General features: G+C 36.1%; 2 protein-coding genes across 2 annotated transcripts in view; both read right to left on the bottom strand.

Annotated features, from left to right (window-relative positions):
• Positions 1-21,604, bottom strand: part of LOC143709682 (uncharacterized) — a 66,296-nt gene that overhangs the window by 19,795 nt on the left and 24,897 nt on the right. The window lies entirely within an intron of this gene.
• On the bottom strand, positions 14,643-20,832 carry LOC143709686 (uncharacterized). The gene is made up of 5 exons (XM_077200287.1): positions 20,683-20,832; positions 19,243-19,322; positions 17,416-17,709; positions 17,290-17,319; positions 14,643-17,033 (listed from the first exon to the last, which is right to left on the bottom strand). Exons 1-5 carry the CDS (start codon positions 20,754-20,756, stop codon positions 16,963-16,965), a joined length of 549 nt encoding a protein of 182 aa, XP_077056402.1. The 5' UTR covers positions 20,757-20,832; the 3' UTR covers positions 14,643-16,962.

Genomic DNA, 21,604 nt, shown 5'->3' with positions numbered 1-21,604 from the left:
ACAGAAACAGCATTAATAGCTTCACATATTACTAACCAGACTGACTTTATTTCTGTCATACATCTACAGAAGTTCTTATTGAGAATTAACAGAGGATTAGATGTTGATATATTATTGAAAATAAGTTTATTTTGATGTCACCAGTATTGTGAATAGTGTTTGCTTTTGTTAGGTAGTTTGACTTGGCTTTTTAACATTTCATGAATTTGTGTGCCCATATAATCTTAGTGTAACTGGTAAATGGATTTGGATATTCTACTCTAGCTCTAATTGCCCTCTATTACACATGCAGGCCGGATGCCGGAAGAACTAACAACGGGAAGTGTTAATAGGCTTGGGCATATTCCTCCTGAATTTAATAAGTTCACTAGTTTTTCTCTTGCTTTATTTTTTGTTACAGCAGACAGAGAAAATTAGATCAGATGATGTTGACTACTTGTTGATTATAAAGATCATGTAGTAACCTGATTCACTGATTTTATCCAGTGTAAACTCTGACTAAACTGGTGATATTTTTGTCCCATTATTGATGAAGTGTTCATTTATCTGCACATCTTGATATACAGCAGTGTTTTGACAATCTGAAGAATAATACTGTTTATTTTTTTTTAAACCATTTGGACACACAGACATCAAGAGTCAGCGTATGAATCTCAACAACGGTGACATACTGCAATGCATGCTGGGAGTCATGGATGAGTCTTATTATAGGGCTCCCAGCATGCATTGCAGCATGTCACCATTGCTGAGATTCATATGCTGATTCTTGATGTCTTTGTTAGTCTAAAAGGTATTTGTGCACAATTTTTTTAAAAAGTCAAATGACAAAACATCTGATCTGAACCATGGAAAAGTTGACAGTGAAATTATTTGAATAATAGTAACACACCATTAATCAGGTATGAGATCAGATAAACCCACTTAATGACCATCAAACAATAACCAACATCACCAGGTCATCTTTGCTTTTGGCATGCTTTGCAACAAATTATGTGTTTTGTTAAACACACTGTAAGAAAAACCACAAACTAACATTGCAAAGTCAAGGGTCCAGAGCCCAACTAAAGTAAACAATAATCACCATAATGGTTACTTCAAACAAAACTATTATTTTCAATAAAGCATCCACATCTAAAGAACTTCTGTAGACATATGACAGAAATTAAGTAAATCTGGTTAGTAATAAGTGAAGCTGGTAATGCTGTTGGTGGAGTTGTTTAATCCTTCTCTACTGAGATCTTGAGACATTTATTGTCTTTTTTTCACTCTTGTTGATTTGTCTAAGGCTGTGGCTAGAAGTTGTTGTTCTTGTGTTTCTGCTCATCTCTTCTATTTTTTTCTGTCTTTTTGTTTCAATGATTCTGCTTATTATCATCAGCTGTCTTCAATAATGGTCAATTATCACCCAATTAATCACACAATTATCTCATTAACTTCAACACTGCTTCAGTGTTACTTTTAACACTCTGTATTGTGGACACATGTACACTGAGGAGTGTTAATTTAACACTGGGGATTTTGCGGTTTTAAAATGATAAACATTCTGACAAGAGACTAAACAGCAGTTTTCTGTGTTTCATAAGTAACTCAGTAAACAATTTAATATATTTCTTACCCGGAACTTCAGTGACAGTTTCAGGTTTACTGGTCTCTGTTAACAGATTTGATAGATTGAATCACTGTTAGTAGATTGAAATTAAAAGTATAGTTGCAAACATTTATTGAATTATAAACAACAGTATTACATACGGTACCTGTTATGTTCACAGTGAATGCAGTTTGTGTCCTGCTACAGTTTGCTTGGATAAAGAATCTGAATTGTCCCGTCATTACTGTAGTTGAACTGAATCTGCATGTGAAGCTGTTTCTCTGTTCACAGTCCAGAGGAAAATCTTCTCTACAGATTGCAGAGTCATTATATTTCTCAGGATATTGAAACTTATAGTATGTAATGCAGTGTTCAGACTTCTTCAGAGAGACGCTGCAGGTGAAAGTTACTTCTTTCCTCACAGTTCCAGCAACTGAATAATTATAAAGATCTGTTTTTTTTGTTGTTGTTGTTTTTTTACATCTCAGTAAACAGTGACTCTTTCACTCGAGAACCTATTCATAAATAAAACGACTGCATCATGTGTTTTTGTACATTAGAGTTTGAACAGAATTTAATATCTGGTAATCGGAGGGTCACATATTTTATTATTTAAAATGAATTATAGCTTATATATTCAATAGTAATATATACACTACAGTCTCTGCACACAAAATCCCCGACTGTTTCTTTTAATCATCAGACAGAGTCAGTTGAGAAACACAAGATCCTGTAGTCTTGACTGAAAATGTGATTTTGTGCTTATCTGTATACACATTATTTTACGTAAAAGAGAGTGTGTATAAACACATACTTTAGCAGAAAATTCACTGCTCACTGACTGTAATGGATTTCACTCTATTGTGTTAGTCATTAATAAGTAATTGTTCAAACACTTGGACAAAACTGGATAAATTCAAAAGGTTTAAAGAGCCACTTGGGCTTTAATCAAATTTGACCTTTTTTCTTCATGATCTTAGATTTAGTCCCTCCTCAAAATTCTCACACACTCTTTCTAGGGGAAAGTTTATTCTCTTACAATCAGCTTGACAGACAGCAGTAAAAGTCCAAACCAGAATGAACAGTTGAACTGCATTTACAGCATTCATGGTTTTGATTCTGCAATAGAAAAAAAATTATGGAAATTTGCACCAAGAGTGAAACTTAAACAACAAGGACTAATAAGGAAGTGCTAATTAAATAGGCTAATTATAGACGATTTACTGAAAGGTTAGCAGAAATGACAGAATTTATCAGCAAACGTTGTCTTGCAATCAGTTTCAATGAGAATAGATAAACCATAATTCTGCCATCATCTGAAAAGTGTACGAGCCACGGCTACTTTTACGACGGTTTAAAGTAAGTTTGAAAATATTATTTTAATTATTTACTCTTTCGTGCTTCAAGAAACACCAAAATCTTCTGACGCATATTTTACGGTTGCCCAGTGCACAACACGAAATTTAAAAAGCAAACATAAGTTCACAACACAAATTAAGCAACACCACAACGAAATGAATACACAACAGAACGGAAAATGACTGTACAACACAACGAAGGAAATTTCTGCAATATAATAAATAAATAAAATATTTTATCATGTTTCAAAGGTTGTAGTTCCTATTAACCAGGGTGACTTAAAACAGGTGAAATTGTGTCAATAGCTCTCTGTATGCACAGTACAAAATTTGTTTATTTAAAAAAAAAAAAAAATGTAGGCCTACTTTAAAGGTTTTTCTTTTTCATGTCCCAAAGCTTGTGGTAGGTTCCTAGTGACCAGACTGACTTATTACAGGTGAAATTGTGCCAATATATTCCTGTAATTCTGCATTCCACCAAATGGTTTTTATTTATCAAATTATATTATAATAAATTATACGTTTTAACTACTTGGTGGAATTGCCAGACGTTCCCTTAGGGATCATGCGCTGTGGTAGCGCGTCAAAGCATTCTCAAGTATAAATCAAGCGTGCCGCACAAGCCCTGAAAAGTGAAGCCAAAGTCTTAGTATAGGTCATAAACCGGCGGGGTTTCTCTCCGTGTTATTTAAATGTGCTCTAAGCGACTTCTTGTTGACGTTTAAAGTATTGTCAAACAAAATGGAGTCTAGCTAGACCCTCCCTTCTCCTCATCTGCGCAAAATCCCAAATCCTTCTTGTCGGTTATTGGCTGGAACAGTTTGTTATGTTTCGTGGTGCGGGTTAGCCTAGTTTGTTTTTGTTGCCTTTTGTGGAGTCTGGGGTGTCTTTTTTTACAGAGACCGCGTTTTTTTACAGTGTGTTCAGGGGACAGGCAGCTAGCGGATAGTGAGGAGATGTTTTTTGGCCTAAAAAACACGTGACATCGCTTAGAGCACCTTTAATGGGAGGTGAGAAACCAAACAATTAAATTACACTTCAAGTATCTTTTTTCCAAAGATGGTTTCTGTCATTTGCTGTTTTTATCACACTGATGTAAGTTTAAGTGTTTGTTTTTTTAAAATAAGTTTATTTTTAGTTAGTCACTTGATGCTATAAAAACTGTGGTGTGACGTCATGATTGACAGTTGTGATTGACAGATTCTCTGAGCGAAGTAGTCACTGAAGCACCAACGGACTTTTTTTTTGGATCCTCGGAGGACTGAGGAGATTGGAGCTTTAAATTTAAAATCTAAATTTCCATAACTAATTATTTCACACTGACATAATGGGTTGTTCTGCAGTAGATTGTGCTAACTGCTAACCGATCCGGCATATCCGAAAAAAAGTGCAGGGGCGTGCTTGCAATTGATTCTGCGAGAGTGAGGGCGGGGCCTTGATTTCGCGGCTTTACTTCCTGCTCACAATGGCGCAGACGCAGGTCCCAAGATGTCAGCGCCATATCGGGACCATAGACAGTAAAAGAAATGGACACAGCGACCCCCTTGATTTCAACGGAGAAAACTGAAGCCCATTAGAAGCACTCACTTCCTGATGGCTGAGCGACTGCACAGGCTCAAATTGAGCTTGACGACGGAGATGTGACATGAGCAAACTGTCTGACAGTTGTAAATCTTCTAGTAGCTGTGCCACATACCGAATTATTTCCAATTCCTCAAAAACGTTGTTGAAATATTTTGTCCCGTTGCTTTTATGGACTCTCTATCTATGGGCTTCTCCCTTGACTTTATGCCTCCATGTCCCCCCTATTGCCTCATAGACAGTAAAAGATTGCTGCAAGCTTCTCCTCCTGTCTATTGTGCAACAGAGAGTCACGTGGTTATGACGCAATCGTTAGCCTATTTTTACAAAAACAGCTTCTATGGGGCCATAAAGCAAGATACAAAGTAATGGAGCCTTTTATACATTGTCGTGTTTCTTTAGAAATAAATAATGGACAAATGAAGTCTTTGGACGACTCAGATGTAAAGTTATTCGCTGTCAAAGTGGAGCCAAAATGAATGGGAGTCAATGGAATGCTAACAGCAGGTGAAGTTCTGCTACAATGGCGGCTCCCACGAGGCTTCAGTTTCCGGCTGATGGATTACCCCCTAGATCGGGACCCGATCGGGACACTGGCGGCTTCACTTTTCATCAATGGAAGATAGTGAAGGGGCGTCATCCATCTTTTTTTACAGTCTATGGTATAAATATCATCTATTCATGTAGGTGATTTTGAAGTAATATTTTATGTTGATATACAATGGTTACATACTGTTAAAACGGATCCTGGTACTGATATAGGCCTAGCCTATTAAGACTGCCGACTCTAACTAACTTTATCGCGCACCGAGAGCCCTCTAGTGGTCGGGAGCATTTTCGGTGTGTTGTGGCTTTATTTAGTTGTGTTAGCTACATTTTCCGTTGTGTTGTGGTGGCTTATTTCCGTTGTGTTGTGGCTCATTTCTGTTGTGTTGTACATTTTCTGTTTTGTTTTGGCTCATTTCCATTGTGTTATGGATTAATTTTAGGGCTGTCGCGATAACCGCAATATTGCAGTACCGCGCTACTGACAGGCCAACCACAGAGGAATGCAAGTAACCGCAGCAACCGCGTTTTCTTTTTTCATAAGGCCACCCTTCGTAGTTCCTACCATGTGTATTGAATGTTAAATAAGTTAATAATGATAACAAGACTGTTTATCATGGTGATTTGTACAGAGGATTCGTGGATTTGGATTTAAGCCTAAACAGACTGAATGTGATCGACTGAGCGCGTGCGATTACCTGCGTCTGTCTTTGAAGTCAAGTCATGTATATTCGTGAAAAGGTTGCCTTTTCCAAGGAAAGCGAAATATTTGTCGTAGGCTATCATCCTTTTAACGTGTAAGGGTATTTACCATGAATGGCGTCAGCGCTGGTCAGCATTACACAGCGCGAGGAAGCCGTGGGGGGAAAGCAGCGAGTCACGCATTGAATCAATGCCATTGGTCTCTATTAAGTGAAGCATTGCTTCAGCTTTGCCCAAAAGTGGAACTCAAAGTTATAAAATAATTAACACCTTATATCTATCATTTAAGGAATCAGCTTTTTTGAAAGTTTTCGTTGAATGAACGGTTTAATGACTCACTCAAAGACAGTCCGTTGGCGTAACAACTGCGCGCTGAGTGACAAGTCTTTCAATGCGCAGAGACGCTGTTTAGTTTCGTTTAAATTGGTAATTGGTTATATTGTTTTTGTGTATGCTGACCACATCATAACACGTATTTAAATAGCAACAAATAAATATAAATAAAGGTACTAAATGTCGGTAAAACCGCAAATCGCGTATTGAGCCACTCAAAATTACCGCAAGGGAAATTCCTTCACCGCGACAACCTGTGGCTTAATTTCGTTGTTTTGTGCACTACTGGGCCACCGTAATATTAGGTGAATTGCAAGTATATTTGATCTAATGCAGAGAATAATTGCACAGTAAAAACGTTTCTTTACTTCAAGCTTGAAGAAATGCTCAATTTCTTCAATATGTCACAATTCATTTTGCAAGGTTTCACACAACATAATGAATCATGCATTAATTTGGAGGTATCGAAGAGTGCAATCATCATGAGTGCAAAAATACAACTGCAAAACCACACGATTTATTACAATAAAGCACAGAGAGAAAACAATGAAAAACATCCACTCGTGGAAATATTGCTGCTAAAGCTACAGAGCCACGACATAAATTGAACATGATGAAATAAAATGAATTCTATTGTATTGTCTCCACTGGCTGAATGCAACAACAACAATCAAAATATAACACTGCAACATTATTCAGACAAAATTATCACAAAAAAAGAGTTTTCTATTTTCAAAGGCATTCTAAATTATCTGCAAAATGTGTAAATCACAAAATACAAAAACACCATGCATGTCTGAAGATTGTCCTGTGGTTGGTTATGGATTAGTAAATATAAAGGAGATCATTTTCCTGTTGAGAGAGAGTTATTTCTCACCTCTGGTCTGTATGTCCTCAGTGTAGCAGTTCATTCCAGTAGTGATCACCAGCATACAGTATAATTACAGGCTACTAAAGTTTGACTTTCAAAATGGTACTCATGTTGCGTGCTTTTGAAATCATGAGGTAGTAAATTTCAGATGGTGAGTTAGCAAGTAAAGTTGGCAATAAATTCACAGATTCGAACTGGGCCAATAACTCCTCAGCTAAACGTTGTTAATACACAAATGTCACCTCTTTTTAATCGTAGTAACGTAGACAAGCAGCTACAACCTTATTTTTCCTCGAAACGAGCTTTCCTTCGCAAAGGATAAAATACATTGTTCTCTATGCGCAGGCTGCTGAGAGACAGATCCGAAGGGACCGTCTGCAAAGTGCAAAACCCGAAAAGCGTTACTACGAAAACAGTCAATAACTTCACTGTCACACACTATAGTGTTACCAAATTCAGTTTACACACCACTGCTGTCCTGATGGTTATACTACAACACTTATTTTGGGGAAAAAATATTTTTGCATAATTTTTATGATTTATATTATATTTATGGAAAATATTAAATAACTCCACTGTAAAACACTGTATTGTTGCCAAATTCAGTTTAAACATCACTGCTATCCTGTTGGTTATACTACAACACTTATTTTGGGGAAAAAAAATATTTTTAACTGTATACACATAGTAAATGTATAATATTTATGATTCTTATGAAAGATATTCAATAACTTCACTGTAATACACTGCATTGTTGCCAAATTCAGTTCACACATCACTGCTGTCTTTTTGGTTATACTACAACACTCATTTTGTAAAAAAATAAAATATTTTTTTAATTGTATATACAATTATAAATGTATAATTTTGATGATTTTTATTATGAAACATATTCAGTAACTTCACTTTAATTCACTGTAATTTGGCCAAATTCAGTTTACACATCACTGCTGCCCTTTTGGTTATACTACAACACTTAATTTGGGGAAAATATATTTTTAACTGTATATACAATTATAAATGTATAATTTTGATGATTTTTATTATGAAAAATATTCAATAACTCCACTGTAAATCACTGTATTGTTGCCAAATTCAGTTTACACATCACTGCTGCCCTGTTGGTTATACTACAACACTTATTATGTGAAAAACATCTTTTTAACTGTAAATAAACTTATAAATGTATAATTTAAGATTTTTATTACGAAAAATATTCAATAACTTCACTGTAAAACACTGTATTGTTGCCAAATTCAGTTTAAACATCACTGCTGTCCTGTTGGTTATACTACAACACTTAGGCCTATTTGGGGAAAAAAAATAATTTTAACTATATACTATAGTAAATGTATAATTTTTATGATTCTTATGAAAAATATTCAATAACTTCACTGTAATACACTGCATTGTTTCCAAATTCACTTTACACATCACTGCTGCCCTTTTGGTTATACTACAACACTTATTTTGGGAAAAAATATTTTTAACTGTATTGTAAATGTATTGTAAATGTATAATTCTTGTGAAAAATATTCAATATCTTCACTGCATTTCACTGTAATTTTGCCAAATTCAGTTCACACATCACTGCTGTCCTGTTGGTTATACTACAACACTTATTTTGGGAAAAATATATTTTTAACTGTAAATACAATTGTAAATGTATAATTCTACAAAACTTATTTTGGAAAAAATATTTTTGCATATTTTTTATGATTTATAATTATGAAAAATATTCAAAAACTGTTATGCACTGCATTAATGCCTTATTCAAATACATCACTGATGGGCAGTAACTTGATCTTTGTCGGAGACAAAGTTCAAGTTATTGCTTTTGCAAGAAACATTTTTTATTTTTTTTTAGAAATGCATGAAAAAAGAGCTTAATTTTTGTATACATTTTTAAAAATCTAAATCATAAGGAATATGCAAAAATATTTTTTTACAAAATAAGTGTTGTAGTATAACCATCAGGACAGCAGTTATGTGTGAACTGAATTTGGCAACAATACAGTGAAGTTATTAAATATTTTTCGTAATAAAAATCATCAAAATGATAAATTTACAATTGTATATAAAATGTAAAATTGTAATTGTTGTTGTAATTGTAACCTATTTGTAATTGGTTACAATTTCTAATTGTAAAATATGTATATATAGATAATTTCTTTTGTCCTTGCATTCTTTGGGACCCTGGGACCTGTGTGAAAGGCTAATTAATATGCAGCTCATTATGTATGTGGCACATTATCCGGCCTTTGTCTTCTCAGGTGTGAACACGCGTCCACGCATATTGCCTTTCCAGATAAAAGGTGTCTTATAAAATTTAAATCAATGTATTGTTTTGTGTAAATGATTAGGCAGGATGATTTTCAGATCATTTTGAAGCAAAAACTCTAGGCAACAACCCCCATTAGTCTTGGCTCTAAGTCTAAGTCTTGTGGACACATATTTAGTATGTGTTTTGTGGCCTTATTTCAGAAACTTTAAGTTTTAGTTTTTTCAATAACCATGCATAAACAATATTCTCTCAAAAATGCAAACATGTACATACATTTTGCTCACATATTATCGTAGCCCTGTTTGTGCTAAATAGAGTGTAATTACACCTTTGCTATTAATATGTTTATAAGCAACTGAAAAAAGCACAAATGTCCCCAAAAACACCTTGGACCCCAGAGGGTTAAAGCGATATAATCCACGAAAAAGAACTTTTTGTTAGTCGCAAGCTGTTTGTGATGCAGCTGTACTCTATTTAAGCACGCAGAGAAAAATATCTCTGAGAGCGCGCGAGTACTGAATAGTTTAAAATCGCTTGAATGTTTAAACTGGTAAGACTTAAAAAGACGTGCAAATGATAAATGTTAGTTACGATGCAATGCTTGCCCAATTGTGCAAGTGAATATTCATCATGTCCCGACTCCTAAACGCGAGAGTGTAGTATCGCCACCTGCAGCGCTTGAGCTTGCCTTCTGCAACCCATTTGAGAGACGAGAGAGAGAAGACTCAGCACCGCTGAACACTCGCGCTGTTTGTGAAATTGCGTTTTGCAGAAAGTTTTAAAATGACTGATTTGATTTTATAAGCTGTGTGGATTCATTTACTAATACAACCTAAATGCACATGGGAATTTCCCGCATTATAAGTGGGAGACCTGCGGGAATTATAAAAATTATGCGCAATAACCGCAATCCCGCGCCGAAATTCGAGCCCTGAATTGGCTACATTCAAAAGCACGACTGTATCGATATGCGCATCGTCAGGAGTTCATGACGTTGTATCGTTATTCTGAGCACAGCCCTATTGGAGATAGCGGGTTAACTCCGTGTCAGCGCGCGCTCTGATCGGTAAAGGGGCAGAGAGATTTCAGACCTCTGTTTATTAAAGCCTAGTTCACACTACATGATTTTAAAACGTCGGGCTGAACTGTGCGGTTCACACTACATGACTTGCTCTCTGTGAAATCAGGAGTGTTCAAGTTGTTGAGCTGTTCAGACCACACGACACAACGTGATTGATCCGCAACAGGAGGTAACGCACTACACGAGTTGACAACAACTCTGTCACCCAACGATTCTATCTGGTCTACAAACCACGTTTTGTCACGAAAAATCACGCGATAAAACGAACCGGAAATGACGCGAAACAGCACGCGCGCCAATACCCAGCAAAGAAGACGAAGAAGAAGACAACGCGCGAATATGGACGTCAGACAGAAACTGGTGCTGCAAACTGTTTGCGCGATAATTTGCTCTGACGACATGTTGCTCATCTTTCTGTAAACTCGTCTTCCGTGTTTCTTTGAAAATCCCGTATTTACCCGCGTCTTTACCCGGTGACCTCAACCCATGCGTTGCTCTGATTGGCTGTAGCTCATGACATCAAGACCTCAACCCATGCCTTGCTCTGATTGGCTGTAGCTCATGACATCACGTGAGCTTCAGTCGCGCGACAGCTCTGGATATCTAGCATGCTAGATATTTTCCTGGGCTCGGCGACGCGTCTGCGAGGCGTCTGCGAGTGTCTTTGATGCGTTGTTGGCTCTTTCATACTAACAGATTGGCGATCGTTCATCGCCCGCGATTTGCACGCGATAACACCCTGACCTGTCGGCGAGCTCAACGATTTGCAAATCGGGCTTAAATCGGGCTTAAAATCATGTAGTGTGAACTAGGCTTAAGGAGATCTCCAAGATTTCTCTTCTTGGGAAGGGGTGGTGCACAGACCTCTCCCGAATCATCTCCAGCAGTAGCAGCCTCCGAAGCACCACTAACTCTGCCTCCGTTTCCCTCGTCAGCTTATACAATTTCCCTCTCGAGTCTTTTTGATTCAAAAATATTTTAATAACACGGTTTTGGCGGTTATAGAGTTCTAATGACGGTGTTCAACTATAACCGTCGGTCTCACGGTTATATAATAACCGTCACACCCCTAGTTAATAACAGAAAACAGTTTAAAGCAGAGTCTGCAAATATGGGTTTGTGAAAGGTTGTTGACATTTTAGCTCAATAGCCAATCAAATGAAAACCCTCCGCTTTATGCTGCTGACGCTTGATTGGCTGGGATGGTTTATGGCTCGGTCCAAACCACTATTGTTTCCCATTCACAGAGCCAGGACAACAGAGGGTTTGAGCTTGAACACTGAATGTCACTGTAGGTTGCAGTAGAGATTAAATAAAATGTAAGTGCAGCAGTCTTTATTTTTAATTTCAAGAACAAACTCAAATCTTCACAAAACAGAATGTCATGAACGGTCACAAGCTCAGGAACAGAACATCCAACTAAACAAGACATTAGAACTGACAACTGGATAGGACTAAACAGGGCTTAAGTCCCCCACAAACAGAGGAACTAATGAGACTAATTAACAAGACAGACCTGAACTAAGGACTCTAATCAAATCTGTAACAAAGAAGACAAACAGGCAGGGAACGAGGAAGACTGAACTAATTAAAGCCAGGTTCTCACTGTGGGATTTAAAATAGTTGTTGCTTGTCAGGTTTTGTGAATGTCAATCATCAGGGCAATTCTAGTGTCTGGCCAATGTGTGCTCGTTCATGCCCGGAGTTCATCCTTGTAACCAATCATCACTAGACGGGACTTTTCCTTTGACGAACGACGCTCATGCGAGGTGGACACTAGGACAAAGGCGGAAGGGCATGAGCTGGTTAGTGACTGGGACAGGATGGCCGGCTCGTGGTATGAGGATGAGGAAATAGGAGGGGAAAGAGAGCAGGGGAGAGGAAGAAGGCACAATGAAGGGTATAGACACAAAACGAACATGAGTCAGAAAAGGGGTCTGGAAGAAAATAGTTATTTGGAAGATAAACAAATGGTTAGAAGAAAGGTGGAAAGGAAGAATTTAAAGTTGTTCTTATGCTTAGGAAAGAGGATGAGCATATAGGATTGAGTCCAATTGTGCTTACCAAGGAACTAAGAAAGAAGAGATAGAAATGCCAAAAATTCTCTGTGATGTAAACTTAATTGTTAAGTGTAAAACTGAGGAACAGAGTAATAAAGTGTTACTCATTGGAAATATATGCATAAAATGTGTAGTGGACAAAAAAAGTAATACATGGAAGGAGGGGAACTCAAGGAGTAATATGGGGCATTCCAATTGAAGAGGATTTGGACGATATCAAAAAGAACATTCAAGGAGGAGCGGTAAAAAATATAAAAAGACTAAATGAAACAATAAATGGAGAAAAAGTAGCAAGTCTGTCCCTTTTAATGTATTTTCAAGATGATAAACTTCCAAAAAGGGTCAAAATGGATATATGAGCTACCTAGTGAAAGCATATGTACATCCACCTCTGAGGTGTTACACATGCCTGAGGTACGGACATATAGCTGCTTTGTGTAAAGGGAAACAAAGATGTGCAAGATGTCGGGGAGAGGATAGATGAGGAATGTGGAGAAAATGAAAAGGTAAAATGCTGCTATTGTGGCAGTGTTGTTTTTGGCAGCCCTTTTAGTTTTAGTCTTAGTCTTTTGGACGAAAATGCTTTTTAGTTTTAGTCACATTTTAGTCACTTATAAACTTAATAGTTTTAGTCGACGAAAACAAAAAAAGGTTTTAGTCAAGCTTTAGTCGACGAAAACAAAAAAAGGTTTAAGTCAAGCTTTAGTCGACGAAAACGCAAAAAGGTTTTAGTCAAGTTTTAGTCAAGTTTAGTAAAAAAAAAAAGTAGTCTTTAGAAAATAGAGAAAATAAAAGTGCAGCTGTGTCAAAATTTGTATCAAGTTCAAAAATAGAAAAGAAAAAAAATGCCACTTTGCAATCTGTAAAAAAAAAAGAGAAAAGAATAGAAATCCATTTGGCAAGACAGGTCTATTTATCCCTACATTAGTGGCTGCAATGAGCCTGCATTTATCACAATTTATTGCACAATTTATCAAAAGTCATATGCTCAATGTTCAGCTGAGATCTGTAGGCCTACTTTGTTTTCAGTGAGGCTGAAACAGCTGAAAAGCCCATCTCACAGAGATATGATGTGGCAAAGGGAAGAATAATGCACACAGCTCTCTGCCTTTAGCCTACCGGTACTTAAAAACTAAAATAGATTTAGTAAGTAAGGAATAATTGACGACAGGCCATTGAATTATTAGAAAAATAATGCACACCCGAGGTGGTAATGCGGTCACGACGGGAAGCCACTAACAAGGCTCAAAATAGCCCCACACTAAAACGGGAGCATAATGAGGGTCTGCAAACCGAAGCATTGAGAACTTTGTAAGTGTACAGAGAGTTTAATAAGAAGATACTTTATAAAGACAGTCCACTTCACGTATACAGACAGGAGCCATCTTTGGAAAACAAAGATGTCCTTTGAGTGTTTTAATGTCACTGTGGTGTTATTGTTGTCGCTATATAATGATATATGAAATGATGAAACATATCCGGAGAAAGTAAACAGGAGCTCTGTGGTGATTCAGAGAAGAGAAAGAAAAGCTCAAATCTTACACAAAGCTGTGCATGTTTCAGGCATGTTTACAAACTGAAAAGAGTGAATCATTATTTTATTACAATGCTGAGTGACATTTTGATGACCTCACTTATTTATTTTTAATATTGTAAATAATAAATATTATTATTTTATTTATTATTAATTTAAATGTATTTTCAATGTTGTCACACACACTCTATGGCCCTTTCATCTCGTTTCTCGTTTGTCAACTCTGAATGCTCAACACTTGACAATTGTTTGCTTTTATCAGCTGTAGGATCTTTAGTTTTCTTTCTCAGAACAGTAAATATGTCACTCAAACAGAAGAGTATATGGTAGTAATAAAGGTAAATTTATTAAGTAATATGGCGGTAAAGTTTAGATAAGGTCATGGGTTCGATTCTCAGAGAATGCATGAACTGATCAAATGTAAACCTTTATTGTTTGGTGTTTTGGATGAAAACTGCCAAATTCATAAATAATTCATTGCTCATATTTCAGAAAACGAATCTCAAGGTTGATCTAAACTTAGTAAAATCATTAGGCTTTGGCTTATACTAAAACTGAAATCATTCTGCAAATCTCTTCTAAAATCTACGAATATCTATTGTCATAAATTCAGATAATCTGTGTGCTGCTATACCCTTTACCCACTTTAGTTTGTTCTGGTATACTGTATGTGATGAGAAAAAAAAAGTTTCCAGATATTCATGTTTTGAGAGTATCACAGGTGTATTTATTCATTCCATTTTTCAAAAGAATCCTGTACAAAACCACATTGTTTCCAGCATTAGAAAATTGCAGGTACAGAATATTAAATGTAAAAAAACACTTTGATATGATTTAACAAATACAAAATTGACATTCATTATTTTTATTACATTGCTTAATGTGTACACAGGCTTGACTTCATTAAAAATAAAGGTGCCAGGAAGAACCAAAATGGTTGTGAAAAAACTTTGTTGGTTCTTCCTGGCACCTTATGTTTAATGAAGTCAAGCCTGTGTACACATTAAGCAATGTAATAAAAATAATGAATGTCAAATAATGAAAGTCGATGACACAGAAGAACCATTTTTGGTTCCCTGAAGAACCGTTTTGTGAAAAGTTGTTTAAAGACCCATTTTCTTAGTGTTATATAAGAACCTTTTCTGGAACTACAAAGAACCACTGCGGTTCTTCCATTTCAGCATCCGCACATTGTCTTTAATATGTTGTTAAAAAATAAAATCTATAAAGTAACCAGACTTGACAAAATATATTATTAAAATGTGTATTGCATTTACAGCATACATCAATTCAGTATAAATCATACCTCAGTTGTGTGTGTGTGATAGGTATGGGCACTGTTGGCTTAATGAAGCTTATTCTGGATTTACAGTGATGATGGAGCATATTTTTTATGTCTTGGGCCACTAATGTAGTTAATAGTAAATTTCTGTTAATTTTCATTGATGGAGAGATAGTTGAAAGAGTAGATCATTTCAAATATCTTGGCATTATTTTGGACCGAAATCTCAATTTTAATCAGCACACTCTAGGAGTTTACAAACGCTGTCAACAAAGACTGACAGCTATTCGTAAACTTAGGCATTTGTCTGTTCAGCCACGACTTCTTCTGATTCTGTATCGCAGTATTATTGAGCCAGCCCTTACGTATGGGGCCATTTGTTTTTTTTATATGCTTACAGTTACTAATAAGAACAAATTTTTAAAGATAACTAAATTTGCAAGTAAAATTATTGGTATCCCTACCCCTAATCTATCGGAGAGCGTTTCGACACTAACGTTGCGCAAGGCACAAAAAATCTTAAATGACCCAGAACACCCTCTGTATAAATATTTTATTCTCCTGCCTTCTGGCCGTAGGTATAGGTTACCGATGTGTAGGAAAGCCAAGTTCAGTAAGAGTTTTATTCCTGTATCCATACGAGCCCTAAATACATAGGGAATCAGTGATACGTCAGGTATGCTCTCTTTTTGTTTTTGTTTTGTTTTGTAGATGTTATATGTTATGTTTTTCAGTATGTTATGTGTGTTTCTGTATCATACGCATTGATGGTGGAAACAAATTTCCTCTCAAGGACAAATCAAATCAAATCATGGTAGGCTATATTTAGGCAATATGAGCACTATGTAACAATATACACAGACACACACACACACTAGTTATATAGTTCAGTAGTGTGAGGTATAACAGATAGTAATGTATGTACAGATATAGTTTATGGAGTTTCTATAAAGCTTTTGTCTTTCATGATCTTCACATTTAAAGTCAAACAAAACTCAATGCTTTCTGCTGAGTCAGATCTCATTTTCTGGACGGTTGCTGTTGTCATCATCATGTCTGTGGCCCGGAAGAATCTTCTTTTGCAATACACAAGGTATTCTGTAGTGTAGTTTCATTTTGTAAATGATTGTCATTATGATGATGATGATGATGATGGTGGTGAAACAGCCCACAACTACAATCACAGTGACAGTTTCAATAATTGTTTATATCACAAAGTCAACATCAGCCTATCAAACATCAGACTTCACAAAACATTTCTGCTGATGAGAATCTGATCAAACTGATTTCTTGACAGACTCACAGAAGAATCTAAACATCTCTAAAATCACATGGATTAAAATATCTACAGAGATTTCACAAATTGGAAACTATGACTTTTAAAATGATAAATATGCTGAAAAGGGACTATAGAGCAGTTTTCTGTGATCCATAAGTAACATGGAGCTCAGAAATCAATTATAGAATGTATACCGTTCTTACCAGGATCCTGTTTTCTGCTCTCTGTTAACAGATTATAAACCACTTTTAGTAGATTGAAAATAAATGTGGAGTTGCAAACATGAGATTCTGATCAAACTGATTTCTTGACAGACTCACAGACCAAATCGTAACATCTCTAAAATCACATGGATTGAAATATCTAGAGATTTCACAAATTGGAAACTATGACTTTTAAAATGATAAATATGCTGAAAAAGGACAATAGAGCAGTTTTCTGTGATCCACAAGTAACATGGAGCTCAAAAATCAATAAAAAAATGTATACCGTTCTTAGCAGGATTCTCAGTGACAGTTACAGGTGTACTGGTCTCTGTTAACAGATTTTAGTAAATAAATGTAGAGTTGCAAACATGAAAATCTGATCAAGCTGATTTTTTGACAGACTCACAGACCAAATCTAAACATCTTTAAAATCACATGGATTGAAATATCTATAGATTTCACAAATTGGAAACTATGACTTTTAAAATGATAAATATGCTGAAAAGGGACTATAGAGCAGTTTTCTGTGATTCATAAGTAACATGGAGCTCAAAAATCAACAATAAAATGAATACCTTTCTTACCAGGATTCTCAGTGACAGGTTTACTGCTCTCTGTTAACAGATTATAAACCACTGTTAGTAGATTGAAAATAAATGAAGAGTTGCAAACATTTATTGAATAATAAACAACAGTATTACATACGGTACCTGTTATGTTCACAGTGAATGCAGTTTGTGTCCTGCTACAGTTTGTTTGGATAAAGAATCTGAATTGTCCCGTCATTACTGTAGTTGAACTGAATCTGCATGTGAAGTTGTTTCTCTTTTCACAGTCCAGAGGAAAATCTTCTCTACAGATTTCAGAGTCACTATATTTCTCAGGATATTGAAACTTATACATAATAATGCAGTATTCAGACTTCTTCAGAGAGACGCTGCAGGTGAAAGTTATTTCTTCACTCACAGTTCCAGTCACATCAGCACAGCTTACACTGATGTCACCTGAAAAATAACAGAGTATATCATATAGGCTAATACAGCAATCGAACAATCGTAAAAAAAAGTTATATATATCTTTAAATAGTTTTTTTGTGTTTTAAACACAACCGGACATCATGTGTCTTTGTCCATGTGAATCATATTGTTACGTCCTGAGGGACGTTTATATTGTTTTTGTGTGGTTTTTTTTTTTTTTTTGCTCTTTTCGCTCTTTCTCTCCCTCTCACTTTCCCTTTCGCAGGTCGTAGATGATTGGCTGTTCCTCTTGTCAGTCATCTATAACGAGTTGAGTTGGTGGGAGGCGGGATCTTCATTAGCGGGATGCTTGACACCTGGACAAGCCCTATTTAAGATACCTGTTACCGCCAGGAAGAGAGAGAGATTTTTGGTTTTGCTTTGAGATGTTTTGTTTTCTCTTCGGTTGATTTTAGTTCTGTTAAATTTTTGTTTTGTCTGTCATGTTACGCTTGCCTTTTGTTCTGAGTGTTCCCTGAAACTTCTCATTCGTGAGCTCTGAGTCTGTTAAAACAGCTTTGCAAAGCTGGGTTAAGCGGGAAGGAGGAAGGGAATAGGTAAGATTGTCACGTGACATACATTTTGCACACTTAGTTGTTTCTTTTGTCTATATTCATTAGGTTAGGGATTTGTGCCACCCCCTGTATTTTTGTTTTCATTAGTCAGTATAGTTTATTTACGACGTCTCGGACGTTGAAGACTTTTTCTTTGATCTTTTGTTTTTGTTTAGGTTTAGATTGAAATGGTTTAGTTAGATTCGTTTTGCTTATGTTATTTTCGTTTGTTTGGCACAAATCCTGTTTTCCCTTTATTCCTTTTTGCCTTGTTCACATGGAATATAAATTACTTTATCCTTATTAAATTACTACTTATTCTATTTTTGGTTGTGTCTCTCCTGTTTTCTCAACTCATTCAGTGTTCAATAGAGACGTAGCCTATGTCTGAACTGGTCTTGTGTTCCCCTTCCAAAAATCCCTAGACGGGTGAGAGCCAAAGAAGAGTTGTAACACATAAACATTGACTCTTTCATTAGAGAACATATTCATAAATAAAACGACTGCATCATGTGTTTTTGTACATTAGAGTTTGAACAGGATTTAATATCTGGTAATGGGATGGTGACATATTTTATTGTTTATTATGAATTATAGCTTTTATATTCAATAGCAATATCTGCACAACAACAGTCTGTGCACAAACCATCCCGACTGTTTCTTTTAATCATGTACATCAGATAGAGTCAGTTGAGAAACACAAGATCCGGTTCCTGTATCTTGGCTCTAATGGATTTCCCTCTATTGTTCAAAATGATTCACTTCAAATAGTGAATCTGAATTTGAATCCCTGGAAGGATGTAATACTCAGAGCCATAAACAATTGGACTGACCTGGATACACTTGCAAAAAGAGCCACTTGTTTTTTTATATCTAATCAATTTTGACTTTTTTCTTCATGATCTTAGATTTAGTCCCTCCTCAAAATTCTCACACACTCTTTCTAGGGGAAAGTTTATTCTCTTACCATCAGCTTGACAGACAGCAGTAAAAGTCCAAACCAGAATGAACAGTTGAACTGCATTTACACCATTCATGGTTTTGATTCTGCAATAGATAAAAAAAAATACATTTGTATTAAGAGTAAAACTTAAACAACTAGGACTAATAAGAAATTGCTAGAGATTAAATTAGAGATGGTTTACTGAAAGCTCGGCAGAATGTCAGAATTTATCAGGATTAAATCAATAAATAGATGTTTAGATTAAAGGTTTTGTTAGGAAACAAAAATTCTGCCATCATTTGAACATGTAGCCATACAATGTATATTGTGATTTAAAGTAGTTTGAAATGACATGTGGGTTATTGACAATGACAATTTCATTTTTCTTTATATCAGAGGGCTGGATATTTCTCACTAGTTAGGTAATAATGGCACAGTTTTTGAAGCAGATAAACTGAATAACGCACACCCAACATGTAACAGGCACACATTATTTTCTAATAATTCAATGGCCCTTACATAATGAATCATACATTAATTTTGAGAGGTTGAAGGGACGTGTGCGTGCAGAATACAACCACAAAACCACAAGAATTATTAAAAATAAAACACAGAGAACACTATGAAAAAAATCCACTTGTGGAAATATTGCAGCTGAATCTACAGAGCCAAAACAGCAATTGAACGTTATTATACATTATAAAATAATTTCTATTGCATTGTCTACACTGGCTGACCTCAAAAAGAACTCTGATGTCACACACACACACACACACACACACACACACACACACAGTTTAGTAGGCTATTAAAAAACATTTTGAAATTAGAAAAAAATGTGTAAATCACATAATACAAAACCAGCGTGCACATTGAAGATTTTCCTGTGTCTGTTTATGGATTAGTATATAAAAGAGCAGGCCCCGTTCCAGAATCAAATCACTGAGTTTACTCTAAAGTGCAGATGTAGAACATTTTAAGCTAAAACGGCTTGCCATATGAAGGATAAGCACGGCTCCACCATAGTGTACAGTGAGACATTTAAGATTATTTACAAGACACCACGTTAACCAATAATAGGAAAATAATTTTAAATATATATATATATAGCTTAGAAAATATCTTTTCTAATAATCTATTAGTCTGCCCAGGCAGACCATACCTCTGTCCCACGCAAAATGAACCCAGAATTTATGTCAGTCACATCCAAAACTTTGCATCATGGCCGTCGGTCCTCTAGCAGCATTAAAAATAATAGTTTTATTTGATGTAGCCTACTTTATAGGCTGTAGCCTCGAAAATGAGCCAAGTCCCTTTACAATCACTAAAACACTGACGCTTTATTCTTACATCGCCATCTCACAAAGTTCCGTTATCATCAATTAAACTGCCGACAATGTACAATAAATCTCTTACTTACATAGTGTCTACTTTGTTAATGAGAGGATTCGCGATCCTGCATACCTCAGCACTGAATAAAACTGTTTAACCAGGTGCGCAGTAGAATTTAGTAAGGAACTCTCGCCTATTTCACACATATTCCGTTTGCAGTGCGTTTTTTTTCTTCAGTACCCATGGTGGGCTGAAACATGTTAACAGTAGAGCTCTCACACTGCTCGTGGAAGCGGTCAGTCAATGCATTCCAGATGCGGTGCGTATGCAGTGCAGACAGACATAGGCCTACTACGCACATGGCACCCTTTAGCGTGAATATAACACGCGAACCCAAGGCGTCATAAAGTTGACTTGCATCCTTTAGCGTGAATATGAGACGCAGACCCTACCCCACACCTAAACCTACCCATCACAGTGCGTGTTATATTTACGATAAAGGGTGCCATGTGCGTAGTATTTCGCCGTTTTGTCATATGGCGTCACATATGACGCCAAAGGATGAGAATGCGTTAGACATCCAGTGCTCGAATTAAATCAAGTCTTATGGGGGGTCCCCACCATAAAACAAAAAAAATTGGGGGTTGTTTAGTTGGTTAGTAATATACAATTTGTACAAAATATACAATGTATTTGATCATAATATGCATACTATTTATTAAAAACTGCTGATAAAGAAAAAAAAAATATAGCCTAGCCTATATATATATATATATATACACACACACACACATACATTTTCAGTCCAATGTTATATGACAGAGAGAGATAAACTACTATTCTTTTTTTTAAATTACTTAATACTGGATTTAAAGGGTGACAAAGCAGCAGACCCAAAAGTTACACTGCGTGAAAAGAGCTGTAATCGGGCATGTAAAACTCCTGAGTACTCCTGTGTACTCCACAAATAAACGTGTGTGTACGGGAGTTTGCTGTCCCGTCACACAATCCCGAATACTCCTGGATATGTACCAAGTTTGGGGCACAGCAGGGA

This window comes from Siphateles boraxobius, unplaced genomic scaffold (assembly GCF_051911475.1).
Source record: "Siphateles boraxobius isolate OS27281-9 unplaced genomic scaffold, OSU_SipBor_1 46, whole genome shotgun sequence".
In the NCBI taxonomy this organism is placed as follows: Eukaryota; Metazoa; Chordata; class Actinopteri; order Cypriniformes; family Leuciscidae; genus Siphateles; species Siphateles boraxobius.
Note: the sequence above shows the minus strand (reverse complement) of the source record. Positions and strands in the feature narration are given on the sequence as shown.